This window comes from Schistocerca gregaria, chromosome 3, assembly GCF_023897955.1.
Source record: "Schistocerca gregaria isolate iqSchGreg1 chromosome 3, iqSchGreg1.2, whole genome shotgun sequence".
Lineage (NCBI taxonomy): Eukaryota > Metazoa > Arthropoda > Insecta > Orthoptera > Acrididae > Schistocerca > Schistocerca gregaria.
Window position 1 is genome coordinate 203,864,342 of NC_064922.1, and position 21,490 is coordinate 203,885,831.

At 36.6% G+C, this 21,490-nt stretch overlaps 2 protein-coding genes across 11 annotated transcripts in view; one reads left to right on the forward strand and one right to left on the reverse strand.

Moving 5' to 3' along the window:
- LOC126356142 (bromodomain-containing protein 8) overlaps positions 1-21,490 on the forward strand; it is a 482,606-nt gene that overhangs the window by 456,692 nt on the left and 4,424 nt on the right. The window lies entirely within an intron of this gene.
- LOC126356145 (retinol dehydrogenase 14-like) overlaps positions 1-21,490 on the reverse strand; it is a 262,668-nt gene that overhangs the window by 174,786 nt on the left and 66,392 nt on the right. Inside the window, exons 4-7 of one of the 2 annotated variants that reach the window (XM_050006880.1) lie at positions 10,302-10,484; positions 10,087-10,196; positions 9,913-10,002; positions 8,744-9,106 (exon numbers count right to left, since the gene is read on the reverse strand). The exons of the other annotated variant lie outside the window; for it this stretch is intronic. Of the exons in view, the coding sequence (XP_049862837.1) occupies positions 9,002-9,106; positions 9,913-10,002; positions 10,087-10,196; positions 10,302-10,484 (488 nt within the window). The 3' untranslated portion in view covers positions 8,744-9,001. Of the gene's footprint in view, positions 1-8,743; positions 9,107-9,912; positions 10,003-10,086; positions 10,197-10,301; positions 10,485-21,490 lie in introns of those variants that run through there. 2 annotated transcript variants of the gene reach the window in all.

The window sequence follows — 21,490 nt, forward strand, 5'->3', positions numbered from 1 at the left end:
TGTAACCAACATCATAGTTCCTGGGCGGTTTATGTAGAGGATTTTGAAAGTATAATGAACTGTTCCAACCTTGAGAGTACTTGGTTCATTCCTGATGAAATTACAACTGGTCTAAGAACAAAGAACATCACTGAAGGACATCAAGGAGAAGAAGAAAAAGGCAGAGCAGTGTGTGAAAAAAAACAAACACTGGCCAGGAAAAAAAGATATGATATTTAAGTTCAAGATGCTAAGATCAAAACTGGTAGAGACCCATGAGAAATCTAAGCAGACAAAATCAGAAATTTCCAAGTGCATTCATGTATCCCATGAATCATAAGTAGTAACTGACTTACCCCAGACTAATGTCCACTATTTAATTTTTCCTTAATCTAAGGAAAAAATGTGTTTAAGAAACATTATGGATATAAAATTAAGTAAACAGAGGGTTGACTGAGGTAACTGACCTCAGAAGGCTTCATAGTCTTTGTGAATCAAGTGCTTGGCTCTGACAGGAGACATCATGGCAATTGGATTTTTGTAACTTTTTATATTTATGGACACGAAGTCCGTAACTCAAATATAAAAATCGCAAAGCAGTTTGATGCAACCCTGAAAAATTCTTGAGAAAATCAATTTTGAAGTTTTGCGAGTACTGTTGATAGCATAAAGTCAGATAGTTTTTTGATTGGCCATTTGACTCTGTCATAGAATCCTCATTTGCCAGTTGGGTAGCCTGGATTTGATTGTACATTTTTAAACAAGGTTGTATGCATGTCTGAAGCATATTGCATAGTACTATACAGATGCTGTAAAATACAGGCATTGCAAAATTTTAACAATCTGAGTGACATGTGGTCTCCTTGTAAGTCATATACTATTGTTATCCATTTTTTGGTGCTGCATTATTTTTCAGCTGAACTCTTTATATGTAAAAATATATTTTGCTGTCATTGCTATCCTTTGTGTAAATAATTCTTATTGTTGAAGTAATGTGTGATTATATTGACAAATCGATTTTTACAGCGTGTTACCTACCAGTATATAATGGAGGTTGTTTATGTCTTTGATTTGCAGCAAGATGCAGATTTGACCATAAACTGCAGTATACGTTATGATTTTAATTTTATTCATAAGTTTATTTTACAATGTCAGTTAATTTTTGCATATACACTTCAGAATACCCACTGCACTTACACGTAAAACATTTACTTAGTTTGTCAGTTAATGATTTACAAGTGAAGTCAGTTATTTGGGAATGAGGTCATTGATTTAGAAACATGGCTAATGAGGTAGCATTATTTTTTCCAGTATTTGTTAAATGCCAGATATATTCAGTCAGTCAGGTGATACAAATTATTCATTGTACATAAATTAGTTGTTTCCTTTATTTGATTACTAAATTTACTATTATTATTTAGAAATGACTAAGTGGTGGAGGTGACAATGGGATGAACAGATTAATTTTGATGTGGAACAGTGTTACTTGTTGTGGTGCACATTGTGGAGTAAATACACTTTATATTGTCAGTATGGGCCAAAGCAGCAAAGCATTCTACATTGGGCTTATGTTACGTGTTTTTGGTCATGTCTGCAAAACATACCACCAACTTGGTCATCTTTCATAACTTCAACTTTCAACTCACAAGTGAACCAACAATATAAACACCTTGAACATTACTTTTTCATAACCTGCACACTCTTACTGTAGTTAAGTGCATTAGCTCCTCTTTTAAAATACTATGCAATCTCACTTCATCCAAACCATTTAGAGGACAAACTAGGGGGGAAACAAAGTCATGCACTTCGCTTCTTACCTTCACCTATCATTGTAATAGATGATGATTTGCACTAAAGTGCAGTGACAGCATTCAGCACTAAGCCAGGACCAATACTGAATCACCTTGTGGGAAGTCATCCTGAAAAAACAGTTTACTTCTCCCTGTAATCGGTCACCATATCATTAAAGGACGAATGTGGTTAATGTTTATTATTCCAGAATTTAAGTTACTTCATATTCAAGTCTGAAGTTAACACTAGTCTTTTGGCATGGGTTACAGTAACATTTGAACCTTGAGACAAGGAATTTAAACAAATGAAACTCAAGCAACAATGAAATCCATCAAAGCTGTTATACTCCTTTTCTTACATTAATACACAACGCCACATTTGCTTTCAATGGTGCACTTTTCAGTGAAAAATTATTAACTTTAAGATGTGATTTAAGCAAAGAGAAATAAGTGCTTGAAATGAAATGGTTATATTCATTATAGTAGTTCACTGTCATGGTAGTAACTCAAAATAACATTTGACACAGTTTGAATTAATATGAGCATGAGTTTCCTACACAATACTAAAGAACAAAATGTCTGTAGCTTGCTTTGTCAAGTGCAGTGCAGGTGAGGACATGATACTAAGATTCTCCTGCATATTCTACATGTCTTTAAACTGGACAGACTGAAGAACCCTAATGTCTACCCTTGAGCAGCATACTTGAAGTAGCACAATTTAGTACTTGCAATACCTAATAATCCCTTGAAAAATACTGCATCCACAGCAATGATATAATACAGATGACTCATTTGCAGAAGTGGCAGTTATCACTTGTTGCAGTTAGCTGTACCAAAACTAGCACATACTAAATGGCTTGCAGAGCACAGCACAACATGGCCTCCCACTTTCACTGTCAGTAGACTACTCACTACTGACCCATCTGTCTGTGGTGCATTTCTTACTAGAGAAAAAGGCATAGCCAAAATGAAAACGACAAGGTACATCAGCCACCATATCTCAACACTTTTCACTGGGGCAACCTACCGAACATTTTCCCTTGTAAAAAAGGTGTTGTTCACAGAATGGAAACACACAGGGGAAGGCCTGGCTGTCCTCAGGCACAATGGATGCCACAGTTCTTTCGCAAAATACTATCCATTGTGTAATAATAATTTGTAATACCCTTAATATGAGCTCTGACTTTATGTATTTTGTGTTTATTTGTATAGATAGATAAATACAGAGTGTCAAATAATAGTTCCACAACTACATCTCTCTCTATATGAGCATCATTGGGTATTTCTAAATCAACAAATCATATTTGTATAATGAATGTAGAACAATGTGAAGAAACACTGTTCTGTTACAAGGACGTAAGCAAGAGACACACTCCACCATAAGTCCAAGGGCACTGTTGAGTTGTGTTGCACATCAGCAAGTACCACATGATCCAAAAGTTGTGATATGAAAACATAAAGGGCACCTTAATTAACATTACAGCAGAGTGACTGAGTTGGCTACTCTAAGATGCGACAAAAAGATCATACCGAGAGACTGATGGTGAACACAAGCAAATGGAATAATCTAGAATTAATTTTCTGTTTCAGGAACTTATAAACATAATTTTTTAGGAAAAACCACACATAAAATTTAAAAAATATGTGAGTACTAGGAGCCAGTGGCTGCGTCTGCTGGTGGAAGGGCTTAAGAAGAGTTACAGAAAAGTTTCCCAGAGCTCCAGGTCAGAGGAAACTTATTTGACTGACAGTTGGGGACTGCAGAGACAAGATTTGAAAACCTGAGAGCTTAAAGATTGATGATAGGGTAATAAGCAAGGTAGAAATTTCTTACAAAACATCTTGAATAGTTAATAAAAGCAGAAAGCAACTGGTTTATATGTCATGGAGGTGAGGGATGGTGAAAAATAAACAGGTCAGAAATAAAAGGTATAGGAAACTAAAAGGGAGTGAAGAAAGAAATAGTTATTGAGAAGGAATGCTGACACAAAACAAATTATGAAACTTCCTGGCAGATTAAAACTGTGTGCCGGACCGAGACTTGAACTCTGGACCTGTGCTTGGGTTGCTCAGATGGTAGGGCACTTGCCCGCAAAAGGTAAACATCCTGAGTTCGAGTCTCAGTCCAGAACATAGTTTTAATCTGCCAGGAAATTTCGTATCAGTGCACACTCCGCTGTAGAGTGAAAATCTCATTCTGAAAACAAATTATGCTCTGGGGGTCTGGGCAACTTTTCTAAACTCTCTCCATTTTATAAACCTTGGAAGTCCTTTTCATTCATGCCCATTCCTTCCCCCTCAATCTTTCTGCCAGAAAAAGGAGCCATGGATCCAGAAGCTTGCACATTTCTTTAATCTTTGTATGTTTTCTCTCCTGGTGCTGCTTGGTGAGTAGATTTTTTAATCTACTCAATTATATTATATTTTCAAAAATTTATCATTTTGTTGCTATATTAAAACAGTTTCGAGTATTAATGGGATTATTCTCAAAAAAAGGGTCAGATATGAAGGATCTGCAATAAATATTATTTTTAGCAGCCCTTAATGGGGAGACTGACACACAACATTGCTTTTTATTAATATTTTTTAAAATGTACTTAATTCAGTTCGAATCAAATCTGAGGTTAATATTTAAGTGGATTTCCATTGGTGCTTGGCAGAAGATGATAACAATATTAAATAGGAAACACTTTCAAGTGTTTTTCCAAATTATATTTATTTAGTAATACAATGACTCATTTTGTTTGTAATACATGAATCGTATAGATACATTAGTTTTCATCCGTTGTAATACTAATAGATTTCAGTAGTACTGTGAAATGACAGTCAAACAGTAACATACTTTGATGTGATGATAACAAATTGTTATTATTATTATTATTATTATTGTTTCAAATATGAAGACTAACAGATGTTTATACTCTCTCTCTCTCTCTCTCTCTTTCACACACACACTCACTCCTCCCTCTCTCTTTTTTTAATATATATAAAAAAAAGAAGTATGGTGTCTTTCCCTAACTTTTGATGTTATAACATATATGTAATGTTGTGTTGCGGTCTTCAGTCCAAAGAGAGGGTTGATTCAGCTCTCCATGCTACTCTATCTTGTGCAAGCCTTTTCATCTCCATATAACAACTGGAACCTACATCTTTCTGAATGTGCTTCCTGTATTCATCTCTTAATCACCCTCTATTGTTTTTACCCTCCACTCATCCCTCTAATACAAAATTGGTGATTCCTTGATGTCTCAGAATGTGTCCTATCGACTGGCTCTGCTTTTGGGCAACTGTGCCACAAATTCAGTACCTCTTCATTAGTTACATGATCGTCACAGCTAATCTTCAACATTCTTCTGTAGCATCACATTTTGAAAGCTTCTATTCTCTTTTTGTCTAAACTGTTTACCATCTGGGTTTCGCTTCTATACATGACTAAACTCAGACAAATGCCTTCAGGAAAGACTTCCTAACACTGAAATCTATACTCAATGTTAACAAATCTCTCTTCTTTTCTTGCCATTGCCTGTCTACATTTTATATCCCAAATAGTAAAACACATCTGCTACTTGAAGTGTTTTGTTTTGTAATCTTATTCCCTTAATATCACCTGATTTATGTTACAACATTCTATTATCCTCATATTGCTTTTGTTGATGTTGATCCTGTATCCTCCTTTCAAGACACTGTCCATTTCATTCAACTGCTCTTCCTTGTCCTTCGCTGTCTCTGACAGAATTATAATGTCATCGGCTGACCTTGAAGTTTTTATTTCTTCTCCCCGAACTTTAATGTGTACTCCAAATTTTTCTTTGGTCTCCTTTACTGTTTATTCAATGTAGAGATTGAATAACATTGGGAATAGGCTACAACTCTGTCTCATTCCCTTCTCAACTATTGCTTCCCTTTCATTACCCTCGATTCTTATAACTGATGTCTGGTTTCTGTACAAGTTGTAAATAGCCTTATGCCCCCTGTATTTTTCTGAGTCAACAAATGCTGTAAACATAGGTTTGTCTTTCCTTAATCTAATGTGGCAGTGTTCATAGTAGAATATTAAAAACACACCATCAGGCAGTAACTGTAATTTATTTATTACCTCTAATGTCAATTAATAGTTAAAGGTATGTCATTTACTAATGTGTAAGTCATTGACCATTGTGTGGATTACTTTTTGAATATGGCTCCTGTCAAACGATGCCCCCTCTGCACAAAACATTCATTTAGGTGGCATTGGAAGCCTTCCATAACTCGGCATAACATATTCCCTGGGACACAGCCGATGGCAGTTCTGATGTGATCCTTCAACTCAGGAATGGTGGCATAATGTATTCGGAACAGATCTTGCTTCAGGTAGCCCCAAAGGAAAATGTCTGCACATGAAAGGTGAGATGAGCGAGGTAGCCAGGAAATGTCACAAAAATGGGAAATTAATCTACCGGGAAATGTCTGTCGCAAGAAATACATGCAAATTCTGTCCACACACCATTCATTCGCACAAGTACACATCAAGCACACATGAGAGCCAACTCCAGCACCTTGGCCAGAAACATTCTGGTTTGAGCTGCTAGAGCTGGTGGTCATGTATGTATGAGGTGATGAGGTGTGCTTTTGTGAATGAATTGTGTTTGTTTCTCTTTCTTTTTCTGATGAAGACTGTGGGAAAAAGTCTTATGTGTAAGTTCTTTTAATTGTGCCTGTCTGCAATTTAATTGTTGTCTTTGTGGTAAGTAGCAATCTGTATTTTCTTACATTACTAATTATCACAATTCACATTTTTGGAGTCATCTAGGCTCCAACCCACATGCAGTGCATGAGTCTCCACATAAGCAATGTTTCTCATTGAATGCATGGTTAGAGTTACTAGGTGATCATTTTATTGGGCTCTACATATTAACAAACAAACTCAATGGACTGAATTGCCTTCAGTTTCTGTGGCACTGTCTCTTAGAGATGATGGAGCACTAGCACATTTTGCTGCTATGATGAGATGACATATAACACACTGATATGATCAAAGATGGACTGGGTGACATGATCTATACCCTGCCCTCCAAAACCACCTGATCTCAAACCCCATGGATTCCTATGTTTAGGGCCACCTTAAAGGTGTGGTATACACGACTTTGGTTAACACAGTTGAAAAATTGGAGCAAAGACTTGTCAATGCTTGTTAAGTAATTTGAAATGATCCAGGCATGTTTAAAAGGATTTGAAAGTCACTGTGGTGATAAGTACAGGCTTGCATCCACATAGAGGGATGACAATTTGAACGCCTCCTTTAATTATGTTTACAGTTATGTAACCAAGGTCATGTTCATATATATAGAACACCTGCACTTCCATCAACATACCTCTAACACTTTTCTTAATGTTGTGCAGTATTGTTAACTTTTCCTAATTGGGATGACATTTATGCAGAATCAAGTCAGTGGTGGTTGGTAACCACAAAGTAGTTGTTATTGAGCAAATGGTTCATTTGCAAACCAATGTTTAGTGAGAATTTTTTGCATCTAGTATAGTGCACTTTCAACTGTATGCATTTACACTGTTAATTACGACACACCCTGTATATCTAGACACAGCAGTGTGCAGAAGGGAGTTGTGGATCATGAGGAAAGTGGAAAAGAAAAAACAGCCAATAGTGGCACAAAGAAAATATTTTGAAAAAATTAAGTGTCCTGCTAAAGAACAACGTAAACAACTACTTGAGCAAACTGGTAATGAAAGAAGTCAATGCAAACCCTTCACAGAAAAAGGGATGGTTAGTGGTACATGTATTAAGGCATCTGGGAATATTTAACTTCATATTGTAATGAGCAGTAAAATGACAAAGATAGACTTTTGGAAACAGATTACTGAATTCACTCAATGCTGCAAACAGATTAACACAAGACAGCAAGAGATGGAAAATGGCATCACCCAGCTGATTGACTGATGAACGTGAAGCATGAAGAAAAAGTGTGGAAAGGCATTTGAGTATTTGCCCAGTTTCATGATGATCAGTGATTTTTGATGGCATAGTCAGAATTTTATAGGTTCATTGCCATGAACCTGTTAAGTTTTCATACTGTTTCTCAGATTTCAAAATCTGAAAAGACAATGGTTATGTGTGTGTGAGTTGTGCTTGTGTGAATATGTGTCTGTTTTCTACATTAGAAGAAGATCTTGTGGCTGAAAGCTCAGATGTATAGCAGTCTTTTCGTCGTGCCTGTCTGCAACTCAATGTTTCCTTTGTATGGTGAGTAGCACACTACCCTTTCCATAATATTAATATAAATTAGGTGTACCTTATTAAGTGATAAATAGTGTGTGTGTGAATTCCTAAGGGACCAAACTGCTGAGGTCATTGGTCCCTAGCCTTACTCACTACTTAAACTAACTTAAGCTAAGCTAAGAACAACACACACACACACACACACACACACACACACACACACACACACACACACACCCATGCCCGAGGGAGGAATCGAACCTCCGGCGCGGCCACTCTGCACAGTTGATAAATAATGTGGACATTTGGAAAGTATCACAAAACTTCAGTTCAAACTTTAATTTTGTTAGCAACTGTTTCTTTTGTTCATAAGGCAAGAGTTCTGCAACAAAGCTTCATATTTTGATTGCAATATAGTTTTATACACAAGAAAGTCATCAATAAAAATAGATGTATTTCACAGAATAAGAGTAAATGTCCAAGAAGTGGGCGTAAACAATAAAAATGTTGCAGATCCTTTCCTGACAACCAACAAAGCAAATGTCACTTACATGTCAAATATATGTATATGTATGTGTCTTTGTAGCAGAACTTACAAAGCTCTAAACAAAGGTACAGGTACTTGTTATGCCTTGTATCTGTATTCTCTGTTTCCCTTTGTAACCAAAATATAATTTTTCCTGTAACTATACCAATATTTCACTGTAAGTGTTTCTTCCCTAGGAATGTTGGGGCAAAACTGCAAGTTAAACAATTCAGCTGTTCTGACTGACCACTTTTATTTATTCTTAAGTATTTCATATATGACATCAATAAATGATTTTATATTTACAGTTGCCTCTAAATCTCAAACTTTCATTTACTCTTCTCAGCAAACTTCTTATACTCCTACAAAGATGTGTCTCTTATAAGAGAAAATAGTTATTTGAAAGCTAGATAAAACTGTACTAATGGTATTATAAAGTCACTTACAAAACCCTAAGAAGGTATAAATTTACTTGTTCTTTTGTATATTTTTTCACCAATGCTTCTCCTCTGGCTTTAAGCCGACTAGTATTTCACTTTTGATCCATATTTTTCTAGCTAGCTCTTCATCTTGTGCTGAAGAAGACATCTGTGCCTCCTGTAATGAAGATAAATACATAAGAAATTTAACTGATATTTCCTTTCAAATTTTTGCACAAAATTTGATATGCAGTCCTAATATTAATTTGTTACCTTCTCAACGGCATCTTGAAGGAGAGCATTAATGAGTACGAGCATGTCAAGATACATTACCTTAGAGATGCAGTTATCTGCTCTTGATATCACAATGGCAACTAACTATAATTTAACACAAGTTGTATGTGTTTTGTATAGAGAGTATCACCATACTGTATGTTCTCTTTAAAAGGATGTTAATTAGTGCTGTTTAAAATTTACAGAATTGCAGTCCATAGAGAGAAAAAACTGCTATATTCTAACTAGACTGCCAAGTGCATAGTGATGGTTATGACAGGATTTCGGGTTTATGACAACATGAAAATTTTTCTTGCACTATACTGCAATTATTATATGAGGGTACAATTAAATACTGAAGGGCAATGGTTATTATGTACTATATTGATAGAGCCTAATTTCCCATAAAATGAAGAGTTTTCTAATCAGAATTTGATTTACTGTATGAAACTATCTTCCCAGACATCCATTATGAACATGTAAATGCATATATTGCTTCAAATTAAGCTTTTTTCCCCTTAATTTTGTTACATTAGCCCTTTCAACATTTGGTATTATGTGTATCTGCATCTGTATCATACTGCAAAGCAAATTAAATTCTATGACAACAGTCTCTATACTTAACAAAATCTGATAGCTTACAATAAAAATTACAAAATGATTTCAGAAATAAATTTGTACTACCTAAAAGCTTTTTTAACAATACAATACCTTGCAATCTGCAAAATATTTTCCAGTTACGCCCTCAACATCTTCAGACACAGCAAGGTAAATACTTGTTTGTGCCCCTTCATATGCTGTCTGTTAACATCAATATAACTTGTTAATCACTCACACTGGGCTTAAGTATGTGAATAACAAACGTAGTATTTTCAGGAGAATTACCTTTCCAAAATGTCCAAATAGGTAGTTTATAGTCAACATAATGAATCTAGGCAATCTTCGAAGAATATCTGTCTTAACTACTCCCGGATGCAAACTGTTCACAGTGACTCCTGAAAATATTTTCTGTTATTTCTCTGTATGTAATTACAGGAATATGCATTGAGAGATAAAGAATAAAGTAAAAACAGCTTCCACAATTCTGTCTCATATCTTACCCGTCCCCTTTAGTCTGCGTGATAGTTCATTGGCAAACAAGATGTTGCAAAGTTTACTATTTGCATAAACCCTCACACCATTATCATCTTTTTCATTTATAGTATCTACACTGAGTTTAGCATATTTGTGTGCTATTGATGATACCATTACAATTCGGCTTGGTGCAGACTTCTTCAGAAGATCTGTGAGAGAAAGAAAATGGACATCAGAAAGCTAACCAATGGATAAAAATGAAGCCATACTTCAATCTTAGCAAACATTTGCATTTTGTAAGTTACGGAGAGAGCTAAATTATTCAACAAATTTTATGAACAAGGCACAGTCTAGGTGACATATTCATTATTGTAATGATCAATTTCGGCTAAAGTAGTCCATCTTCAGATCTAAAAAATGGAGAGGGGGATAGCTGCACCTGGAGCGTGTCATTTTGATGACACGTACCAGATGATGCTGGTGTTGGTTAGCCCACTGTCTGTATTTTAGATCTGAAGATGATCTAATCTATTGGAAAATGGTCAATGCAATAATAAATACGTTCTCTGTACCAGAGATGGTTTATCCGTGTGGCACATGCTACAGATAGGACACTGGAAAAGTTTTTAGTATTGAGTACTCTCACCTCAACACCAACACATTTTTAATAGAAACTTTTTTACTCATATCAGTACTTTATGGCAAATATTGTACCCATGATTCTATTAATTACTTATTAAATTTTTATTACTAGCCAAAACTATGGCTGCATGATTCAGTTCCAAGACTTACAAAAACTGAACTCGTGATCACCAAAAGGCCGTCAACTGAAACTATGCATGTGTGAAAAACAGAGTAAGTAAATGAAAACATCTGCAACACTTTGCCTCTCTTGACAATGTTTCCTTGTTTGAAAGTGCAAATAAATAATTTAAGTAAGCCTGATGACAGCACTGACAGCAGTGAAGCAAAGGCAGTAAAAGATGAGCTAAAAAAGCAAATAGCATGCAGATTTGGACAAACTCAACATAACTGTTAGACAGTAATATCCTTCTTGCTTGATCCAAGATTCAAGAAAATATATTTTCAGAACCCAGAGGTCGGGCGAGGGTGATATCTGTATTACTAAATGGCTAACCCAATTATTGAGCATGGATCTAGTAACAGGCTGCCTATCTGTTGGGTTTCTGGAGCAACAAAAATTTGATTTTCAGCATTTTGCATAATGTACTGAAGGAATATAAAAATTAAAATACTGTCATAACCTACACATTAAGAGGTGTAATTTTATGTTAAATGTTTAACACACCAAGACAAGGTCTAAGATTAGAAAGTGTGTAAATGTCTTGCGGCACCATAACTCAAAAAGTGCAAATTATCAAACTATACTCTTCCAGTATTTCAAAATGACAGAACTTAGTGGCTTACAACAACTTTACTGGACCTGTTCACAACACATTTGCAGTCCGTGTCAACATATACCACTGAATGTACCTCCAACATAATGTCCCGGTGTGACACATGGTTCAGAAGATATGATTTCATAAAAATTGAGATGCATGAAAAACTTCCTTTTGCTGAAAATAGAGTGCAAGTTATCTGGACTGCAATATCCAGTGTTTGATAATGAGAGCACTTAGTGACTTCCAACAAACTTTAAATGTGATTACAAACATTTTCTAAACTTTTCTCACTCACATGCTCAATGTCAAAAATTTAACACATTAACTCACTTGTAAAGTAATCAGAAGTTCAAAGCTGTTTTATGCAAGGGAGTATGACTCTTTACAGACCTGGGGTTTGCTGGGCTACATTAAGGTATAATATTGCTATATTGCTTCTACCACTGGCACCAGCAGCAGTGAACCAGATAGTGAGTCTTCTCTTGAAATTGAATACGACATTTGGAATCATCATAAGTGTTGAGTGCACAGCAAAAAAATGAAAAAAGATGGAGTAGTTGCCTGGCTGATCAAAAAGATGGAAGGAGCCTATGTTGCACTGTGAGCTAACCCTTTTAGACCAAAGTGTCAACATGGATTTTTTATTCCCACAGTTATACAAGGTAGCCAACGAGTATCTGACAACTGCAGCAGAACCAGTGCTCTACAAGTGTATATTTTCAAAGACAGGCAGCATATTGTCAGACTCACGTAGTACATTATTAACAAGACTATTAGATAAAACACTTGTTTTGAGTGACAGCACAAAGGAATAATGGGAAGATTAATTATGATTTAATGTATTTACTTTTGGGTACTATTCAGCTGTTTTTCTGTTAATCTGTTCTGTTATTACATATTTCAAGTTTCAGTTTCTTTTTTTTTTAATTGTAATCTGCAATGAAAATAAAAATACTGCTTTATTTAATACCTGTGTCCATCTCCACGGCTGAGTGGACAGCATGACAGACTGCTACGCAAGGGACACTGGTTTGATTCACGGTAAAGCCAGGAATTTGTCCTTGGTGAGCGGACTGGTATGGCGTGCACTCAGCCCTCTGAGCCAACTGTGGAGCTCCTCTGCCAGTCAGTTGTGGTTTCAGGTCAGGAAACCTGACAACAACCAAGAGAGGTGTGTGCTGATGACATGTCCCACCATACTGAATCTGATGACTCTGTTGGATTACAAGGGTCGTTCGCACCCAATTGGCTGGTCTAGGGTTGGAACATGGAACTTTACTTACTTATGAATAACTTTAACATCTTTATTATTTTATTTGAAACTTACTAAAATTAATTTCCTTTCTCTATTTTAGATAGATTTCAAAAATAGAGATGGTGAGTTGGAGCCAATGGAGAGCATCTACTCTATTCCTTTTAGCAAGGATAAGTGTCAATACGTCAAAGTATTGATACTTCTCTTTTGATCCTTTTATGCGTATGAAAGTTTCAACATTCCAGTACTACTCACAAGTAAACTACCAATACTTTTCACTTGACACCATGTCTCTACCTAAAGATTCTGTACTGCACACTTGCCTTTTTCTTTTCTTTTTTTTCCTGGGGGAGGGGTGAATAACTGTTAACAGTTCTCAGCTGAAAACACTAATAACACTGTTCCAGATTGTGGGTTTCTAATAATCTAACTCACTTAGTGTTGCTTTCGCAATCCTGTTTATTTTTAAGTTCGGCCTTAGTGTTTTGTTTACAATACTTCAACACACTTCCATAAATTTTTCATGCTTGCCTTAATGTTCAGCTCATTCAGATACACCAGTGTGTTCATTCCCTCCTGCTGAATGTTACACTGTTAGGATTCCAGATTCCACCACTGAGTCAAGAATTTCCCAACTGATACTCCAAGATATTTTAACGGATGACACAGAACTGTGCAGCGTATCTCAACATTTTGATTCCATCCAGAGCTTCAAACATTGTAACTGTGTAATACACTGCATATCCATGTGTAACATGAGCCATAACAATTCATAACCATACTTTGAGATAGTCCGCATATGTTGGCACTTGCACTGTCGGGCAACAGTCCATTCTGCTTGGCAGTAATTCAAACAATGGTAAGAATCTGGAGCAGTGGTTACCTTAGTCTTGCCACTTAGGGAAAACAAGAGTAAGAGTTTTCTGCTTACTTTGTCAGCTGCAGTGAGTACTACGACTAAGTCAGTGTTATGATGGAGAAACTTATTATTCTTAAATACTAACCATTTTTCCTAACCACGTGAATGGAGCTAAGAAGAACTAACTGTGATGGATAAGTTCAGTTTCTTGACTAATGTTGCTGAGATAGTGGTTTAAAAATCGGGGTGCATTTCATCTGTTAGTACTTAAATGTATGGTAATGTTGAATAGGAGCCCCACAGTCCATCAGAACTTTGGCTCCTGCACAACCTAAAAACCCGCCCTAATCTACACTGCATCTTGTTCATAAAACTAGAGCACTGTTTTTCCTGGTGACACAATGCTGTCTATCTGTCAACAAATTTTGTTTGGTATAAAGTAATTTTTATTTCAGAAATTTCCTTCAGCCACTTGGTCTTACTCACATGGAGTTGACAAAATAGGGGGCTAGCAGAGGAACCAGTTGTCTGATAGTTTACATTCACCATTCTGCCTACAGCACTCAGTAGGTGACCTGAACTTTCAGCAAGGCAGTGCACTACCCCAACACTTCTGAATTGCATTAAAATATATTGAGGAACACTGCAAGGGCATGAAGATGCTCATGTTGTGAACTTAGGTCTCTTGACTAATCTGGGACACCATCAAGAATGCACTCCAAATGTAACATTTAAACTTTTTTTTTTTTTTTTTTTTTACATTTTGGGTAGGTACTTAACTTTGAGATAGTATACTTATCAGAGCAATAAGGCTCCTTTGGCTGTTTAGGTGTGTCCCCCATCTGTCTCCTCAGAATTCGGCTTCCTAATGAATACACTGCCTTTACCACAGAGCTGTATGCAGTAAAGAAGGCACTGAAGCAGATGAGGCATCCTAAAACCAAAAAACTGCATATCTGCTCCAATTACCTCAGAGCCCAACTTGCACCTCAAAAAATGTACCTAACAGAGAAAAGACCCAAAATATATTGGACAAGCTTCTCCTTTTTCAACAGAGGGGAAACTTCTATCTTCCACCGAGGTACTGTGGGAATTTGGAGAAACTAGCAAGCAGACAACACTGCCTAGGAGATCTGCAAGGAAGATGGAATTATGTAATGTTCCATTCCCCTGCTGGCTGGCATTCCACTACTGTGTGAAAGAACCATGCCACTGTGTAGGAGGAGTGGCTGGCAGTGAGGGACAACAAGCTGTGGTCAGTCATTCTAGCTAACTCTTCCTCATACTGTCCACTCCAACAAAATGAAGTAACTCAGACCAGCTTCCAAATAGGTCACTTTTGTCTAATGCATCACTTCATAATTCAGAGGGAGAACTGCCCAGTCTGTGCAGTACAAAATACTAGGCGCCACATTTTAACTAAGTGCATTTTACAGTATTTTGTGATGAGAAAGCAAAAGCAAATTTAAATGGGGATCTGCTCTCCATCATTTTGGCAAAAAGCTGATGAGATGATTTTATGTGGTGTGCAGACTCCAGTCTAAGCTTTAAGGCTTGAAATTTTAGAATCCCCTTTGGTTACAGTGGTATTCTGTTTCACCAAAATCTTTCCTGTCTTTATTGAATAACAGGAAAACCTCGGATTTTGCAGACATATGTACATCACTATGATCTTATCATGGCTGTCATTACGCTCTTTTATCAAGGGAAACCAGTACCTATTCTTCAGCAGTGCACTGGTGAGATATTGCAATTCTGTGTCAAGCATCTGCAGTTCACAGATGTTCCTCATTCTTTCCACTAATGTTTTCAATAACACTCATTTTTGTTATGGGTGCTGCTTGGGATTCCAGTGCCTGTAACAGTCTCTATGCGACTATGTGGCCCAAACTACCATATCAGCTGTTATGGAAAATGCTTTGCAGCCAGGAGACCACTGGACTCAATTTAATAAGCCTGAATTACTGCCAGAATGAAGTTTAGGAGAATCACCTGGAAGAATCAATGTGGAAAGAAGTGGGATACTGAAGTACTGAGGAATGATAGGATGTGTTTGAAGTTCTCTAACGCTGTGGATACTTTGATAATTAAAATTACAGTAACAGAGGAAGGGACATCACTTGAAAGGGCAATCACTGAAGTTGGACAGACAAAAAAGGTACAAGGAAGGTAGCTGCAAAGTGCAAAGACACTATGGCTAACATGAAATACTTCTACTGATCAATGAAGAAGAAAGTACAAAAATGTTCAGATAAAGACAAAAATATATCAACATAAGTCGCCAAGGAATCAAATAAATAGGAAGTGGAGGGAAGCTGAGGTGGGATGGCTGCAGGAAAATATGAAGAAATCAAAAAAGATTAGATGTGGAAATTCCACTGTAAAATGCAGGTAGGTGGAAAAAATACACTGAAGGCCTCTATGAGGAAGAGGACTTGTCTGATGACGTGATGGAAGAAGAAATGGAAGTTGATATGGAAGACATATGGAAAATATTATTAAAGTCAGCATTTAGCACAGCTAAGGAATACTTGCAAATCAGTAACGCAGCAAGGGATATATAATACCCCTTCAGAATTTCTAAAATCAGTAGAGGAAGTGGCAACCCAACTACTATTCAAAGTGACATGAACAATCTGTTAAGACTGGAGACATACCACAGACTTTTGAAAAAATATCATCCGCACAACCTCAAATACAGCAAGGGCAGACTAGTATGAGAACTATCCCACAATCAGTTTACAGTTCACACTTTCAAGTTTCTAATGAGAATTATATACAGAAGGATGGAAAAGTAAATTGAGGATCTTTTAGAAGATGAACAGTTTGGCTTTTGGGAAGGTAAGGGCATCAGAGACGCAGTTCTGACATTGCACATCATAATGGAAGCAAGATTTAAGAATAATCAAGACATATTCATATAAATTGTCAACCTAGAAATTCCAGAGCGCTCAACAACATGAAACAGTGAAAGATATTGAAAATTCTCAGAAAAATTGCTGTAATTTATAGGGAAATATGGGTAATATACAGTGTCTATAAGAAACAAGAAGGATAAATAAGAATGGAAGACCAAAAATGAAGTACTCACATTAAAAAGGGTGTTACGATAAGGATGTAGTCTTTCTCCCCTACTGTATTGCTGGTAGGCTTTAGTCCCCATACACCATGATATATCACATGAACAAATTGTAAAAATAAGGAGAGAGAGAACAGGGCACGTACAGAGGCATACAGACAGCAATTTACACTTGCTAATTTTGCAAATGGAATAGAACAGAAAATTGCTACAAAGAACACTCTCTGATGCACTGTACAATAGGTTGTGATATATATATATATATATATATATATATATATATATATATATATAAGTTCCACAGCATCATTCTGACAAAAATGTATGTGTATGTGAGGATATCTTGTAATAAACTAAATTAATGATAATAATAATAAAAATAAACAGAGGTTTAAGACAATTACTTGCATTAGAATAACTATTTATTATCAACATGTAAATGAAGTGAAATTTGAATGTCTCTATGAACCAGTATATCACGTGTGTGTGTGTGTGTGTGTGTGTGTGTGTGTGTGTGTGTGTGTGTGTGTGTGTGTGTGTGTAAGGAAGGAAATTGGGTTGAATGAAATGGATTTACATGCTATGAATATAAATTTGCACCAGCTACTTTTGACAAATGAGAACCTCCATATGTTCTGCAGTCATGATCCAAATGCTCACTGATTCCTGAAACTAAGAATAGTAAAATCAATGTTTTTTCATATTGTCACTTTAGCCTCACAAGGCATGATTATATCATTAGTGGAAACAGTGCCTGTGTTTGTACAGTAACTGCGTTTGTTATGACCGAGCGAGGTGGCACAGTGGTTAGCACACTGGATCGATTCAGGCAAATGCCGGGATGGTTCCTTTGAAAGGGCACGGCCGATTTCCTTCCCCATCCTTCCCTCACCCGAGCTTGCACTCCGTCTTTAATGACCTCGTTGTCGACGGTACGTTAAACACTAATCTCCTCCTCCTCCTCCTGCATTTGTTACAGTACAATGTGTTTCAGACATTTTGGTAAGCTATAGAGTAAGAGGGATAATATACAATCTGTATAAGAACCCAGAATGAACTATATGAATCTTAGACCAAGAATTAATTGCTCACATTAAGAAAGGTATGAGACAGGGATGCAACCTTTCTACCCTGCTGTATTGCTGGTAGACTTTAGTCCCCAAAAACCATGATATCTCTCATGTATGGATCATGAGAATAAGGAAAAGGCTGTGCACAGAAGCATAGAGACAGTAATTTTCACTTGCTAATTTTGCAAATGGAATTGAACAGGAAACTGCAAGTTTAAAATTACGGTACAAAATAAATAACATTAGGTTTTTCGACACTTAGTTTCACAAATGTATGAATATCTGAATTGTGACTGTGAGACATTTGGAGGTCTGGACCAGCTCTGGGGGTGTGTTCAAGTACCCAAAGTGGTTAGGGTGACCAATCATGACAAGATGGAAATGTGGGTTTGAGTCCCAATGTGGCATAAATTTTGGTTTCTCACAAGCAGCTGGCACTAACATATATTTACAATATGTGAGTCACATGCATGCATGTCTGAAAGAAATTGTATTGCAGTACATGCAGTTACTGTATAACCACAGACACTGTTGCCATTAATGACATCATCATACCTGGCAGAGCTATAATGATTATACAAAATAGTTTCGCAAATGTGCAAGCATTTGGATTATGACTGTGTGTCATATGGAGCTTTGGACCAGCAATGGAGGCATGCTGAGATGCCCAAACTCAGGGTTCAAGTCCTGGTCCAGCACAAATTTTCATTTGTCACAAGTAGCTGATGCTAATACATATTTACAATACGTAAATCCATTTCATGATTTCAGCAACTGCAAACTGCCAAATGAAGGGTCTATTCCATCAAACATGCATGTATCCGTGCACTGTCACCATTAGTGATATAAATTTGGTTTGGGCGGGTTTGAATGTTGTGGAAGTTGTTCCACTGGTGGGAAGATATTTCTCAAGACAGAACATACTGAAATGAACTAATCGCTTATAGAAATGTTCTATAATTTAATGAACACTTCTAATGCTCTGCCATTTTCAGGAATGTTCTCAAACGTTCTAAAAATTTCAGGAATGTTAATGAATGCTCCACAAACACTATAACTGCTTTCGTTTTCTGAAATGATCTGTATGTTTCTGCAGTGCTCTGGAATAAAAAAATGTTTGTTTCAGAATGATGTCAAATGTTGAATAATCTACAGTGTTTTGGAACTCAGTGTTACACTGCAACAAATCTCTCTTTGAGAGAGCATAGCAGCAAGAGCACTATTTTTTAAAGGTTCAAACTGTTATTTTTATAGCTCTTCATCATGAAGAAATTACTTCAAAATTCAACTAATATACAAATCATCATATTCTAAAGGATAATGCTGCAGCTGTAGCCATTCATTTCAGTTCTGTTAACTGTCACATACTATCCTCTTGTTGATGTATTCCAAATACTTCTTCTTGGGCCATCCTCTTTCTTTCTTTCCCAGCACTTTCCCATCAACAATATTAATGACGGTAGTGGTGCATCGGAAGATATGTCCAGTAAATTTTATTTTTATCTTTTCTTCAATTGCCTACAAAAATCTTGTCTCTTACTTGACTTGCCTTAAGACTTGTAGGTTGGTTTTTCTTTCTGCCCAGCTTGTTCTTGTGAGTTTCTACCATAACCACAATTCAGCAGCTTCAAGGCAGATCCTTTCCAATTTACCCAGAGTCCTATTTTCAGCAGCTATTTTCAGCAGTCCTATTTTCACTTCCACAGAACAATAAAATCGATACAAATAATTTTGCAAAGGATTGTGAAATTTATATTCATATGTTTTCTGGTTACAATGTTTTTCTTTGAATAAATGGGTGTTTTGTCAGTGCAATCAATCCTTCCCTTCTCTTCAGTTAAGAGTCTATTGCCCTCTGTGATTAGACTACCGAGGCAACAAAATTACTCTACCTGATCAATTCTGGCATCACTCTTCCATAACTTTTCATATTATGATTACTTTCATTTTCAGTTTATTCTCTTTTTAATTTCCATAGTTTAAGAGTGTATGATACAACTTGTAGCACTGTATTCATTTCTTTATAGAAATCTCAACTATTACGATGTCACCAGCAAATATGATACAGTATATCTTTAGTCCCTTTGCCTTCCTTTTTTAACTCCTTTTCTAATCCTGACCTTTTCCTTTACATTATTGATGATTACCTTTGTGCGTTGGCTCTGATACAGTTGATTAATCATTATTGTATTCATCCAGTCCTATCATATTTACTTCATAGTTTTAAAGAGTATTTACCAGTTCACATTGTCAAAAGCTTTTTCTAAGTCAATGAAGGCATGTCCATCCAGCTCTGTAACAGCACACACAAGGCCAAAATAGCTTCTCTTGTTCCTCTGCCTTATCTAAACCAAAATTGATGTTTCCCAATATACTTATCTACCTTTTCTTTTATACTGCTCTTAACTATCTTCATTGGTATTTTGAAGTCATGTGATAACATGCATAGTGTTCTATAATTGGTGCAGTCAACAACCTTTCCAGTTTCAGGTATGGTACTGGTTCTGCACAATGTGAAGTCTTCTGGCATGATTCCTCTTTCATAGCAGTTATTTATTACTCTCAATAATTAGCCTTTCATGTTGTTACCTAAATTTTTCAGTGATTCTGTATGTATACCAACAACACTAGTTGCTTTTCCTTCTCTAAGACTCTGAGGAGCCTCTTCAAATTCATGTCCATGATTGGGGAACCTTGCATTTTTTTCAGTTAGACTATTTCACTCTTGAAACTTCCTGGCAGATTAAAACTGTGTGCCCGACTGAGACTCGAACTCGGGACCTTTGCCTTTCGCGGGCAAGTGCTCTGCCATCTGAGCTACCGAAGCACGACTCACGCCCGGTACTCACAGCTTTACTTCTGCCAGTACCTCGCCTCCTACCTTCCAAACTTTACAGAAGCTCTTCAAGGAACCTTGCAGAACTAGCACTCCTGAAAGAAAGGATATTGCGGAGACATGGCTTAGCCACAGCCTGGGGGATTTTTCCAGAATGAGATTTTCACTCTGCAGCGGAGTGTGCGCTGATATGAAACTTCCTGGCAGATTAAAACTGTGTGCCCGACCGAGACTCGAACTCAGGACCTTTGCCTTTCGCGGGCAAGTGCTCTATTTCACTCTTGAAGTCAGTATCATCATACAGTTCTTCTACATATTCTTTCCAATGAGTACATACCTCATCATTATCTATCAGTAATATTCTCTCTTTATTTTTTACTGCTACAGATTGTTCTAGGTTTGCACTGAAGGGCTCAAATTTTCTTATAACCTTGATTCTGTTTCCCATTTTTCTGATCTTCCATCTTTTCACCAATGCTTTTTGGTCCATTCTTCTTTTTCTTCTCTACATTTAGTTGTGATGTGATTTTTTTATTTCTTATAGTTGTCTACATTACTTTTGTTCCTGAACTTATTCCTAACCTGAATTATATTTAGTATTTCTTCTCTCATTCAAGATTTTCTGGGCTCCAGCTTCCTTTTTTCATAAAACCCCATTTGTTGCTTTGCTTCAGTAATCCCCCTCTTTATATCATTCCACTACATTGGCTCAT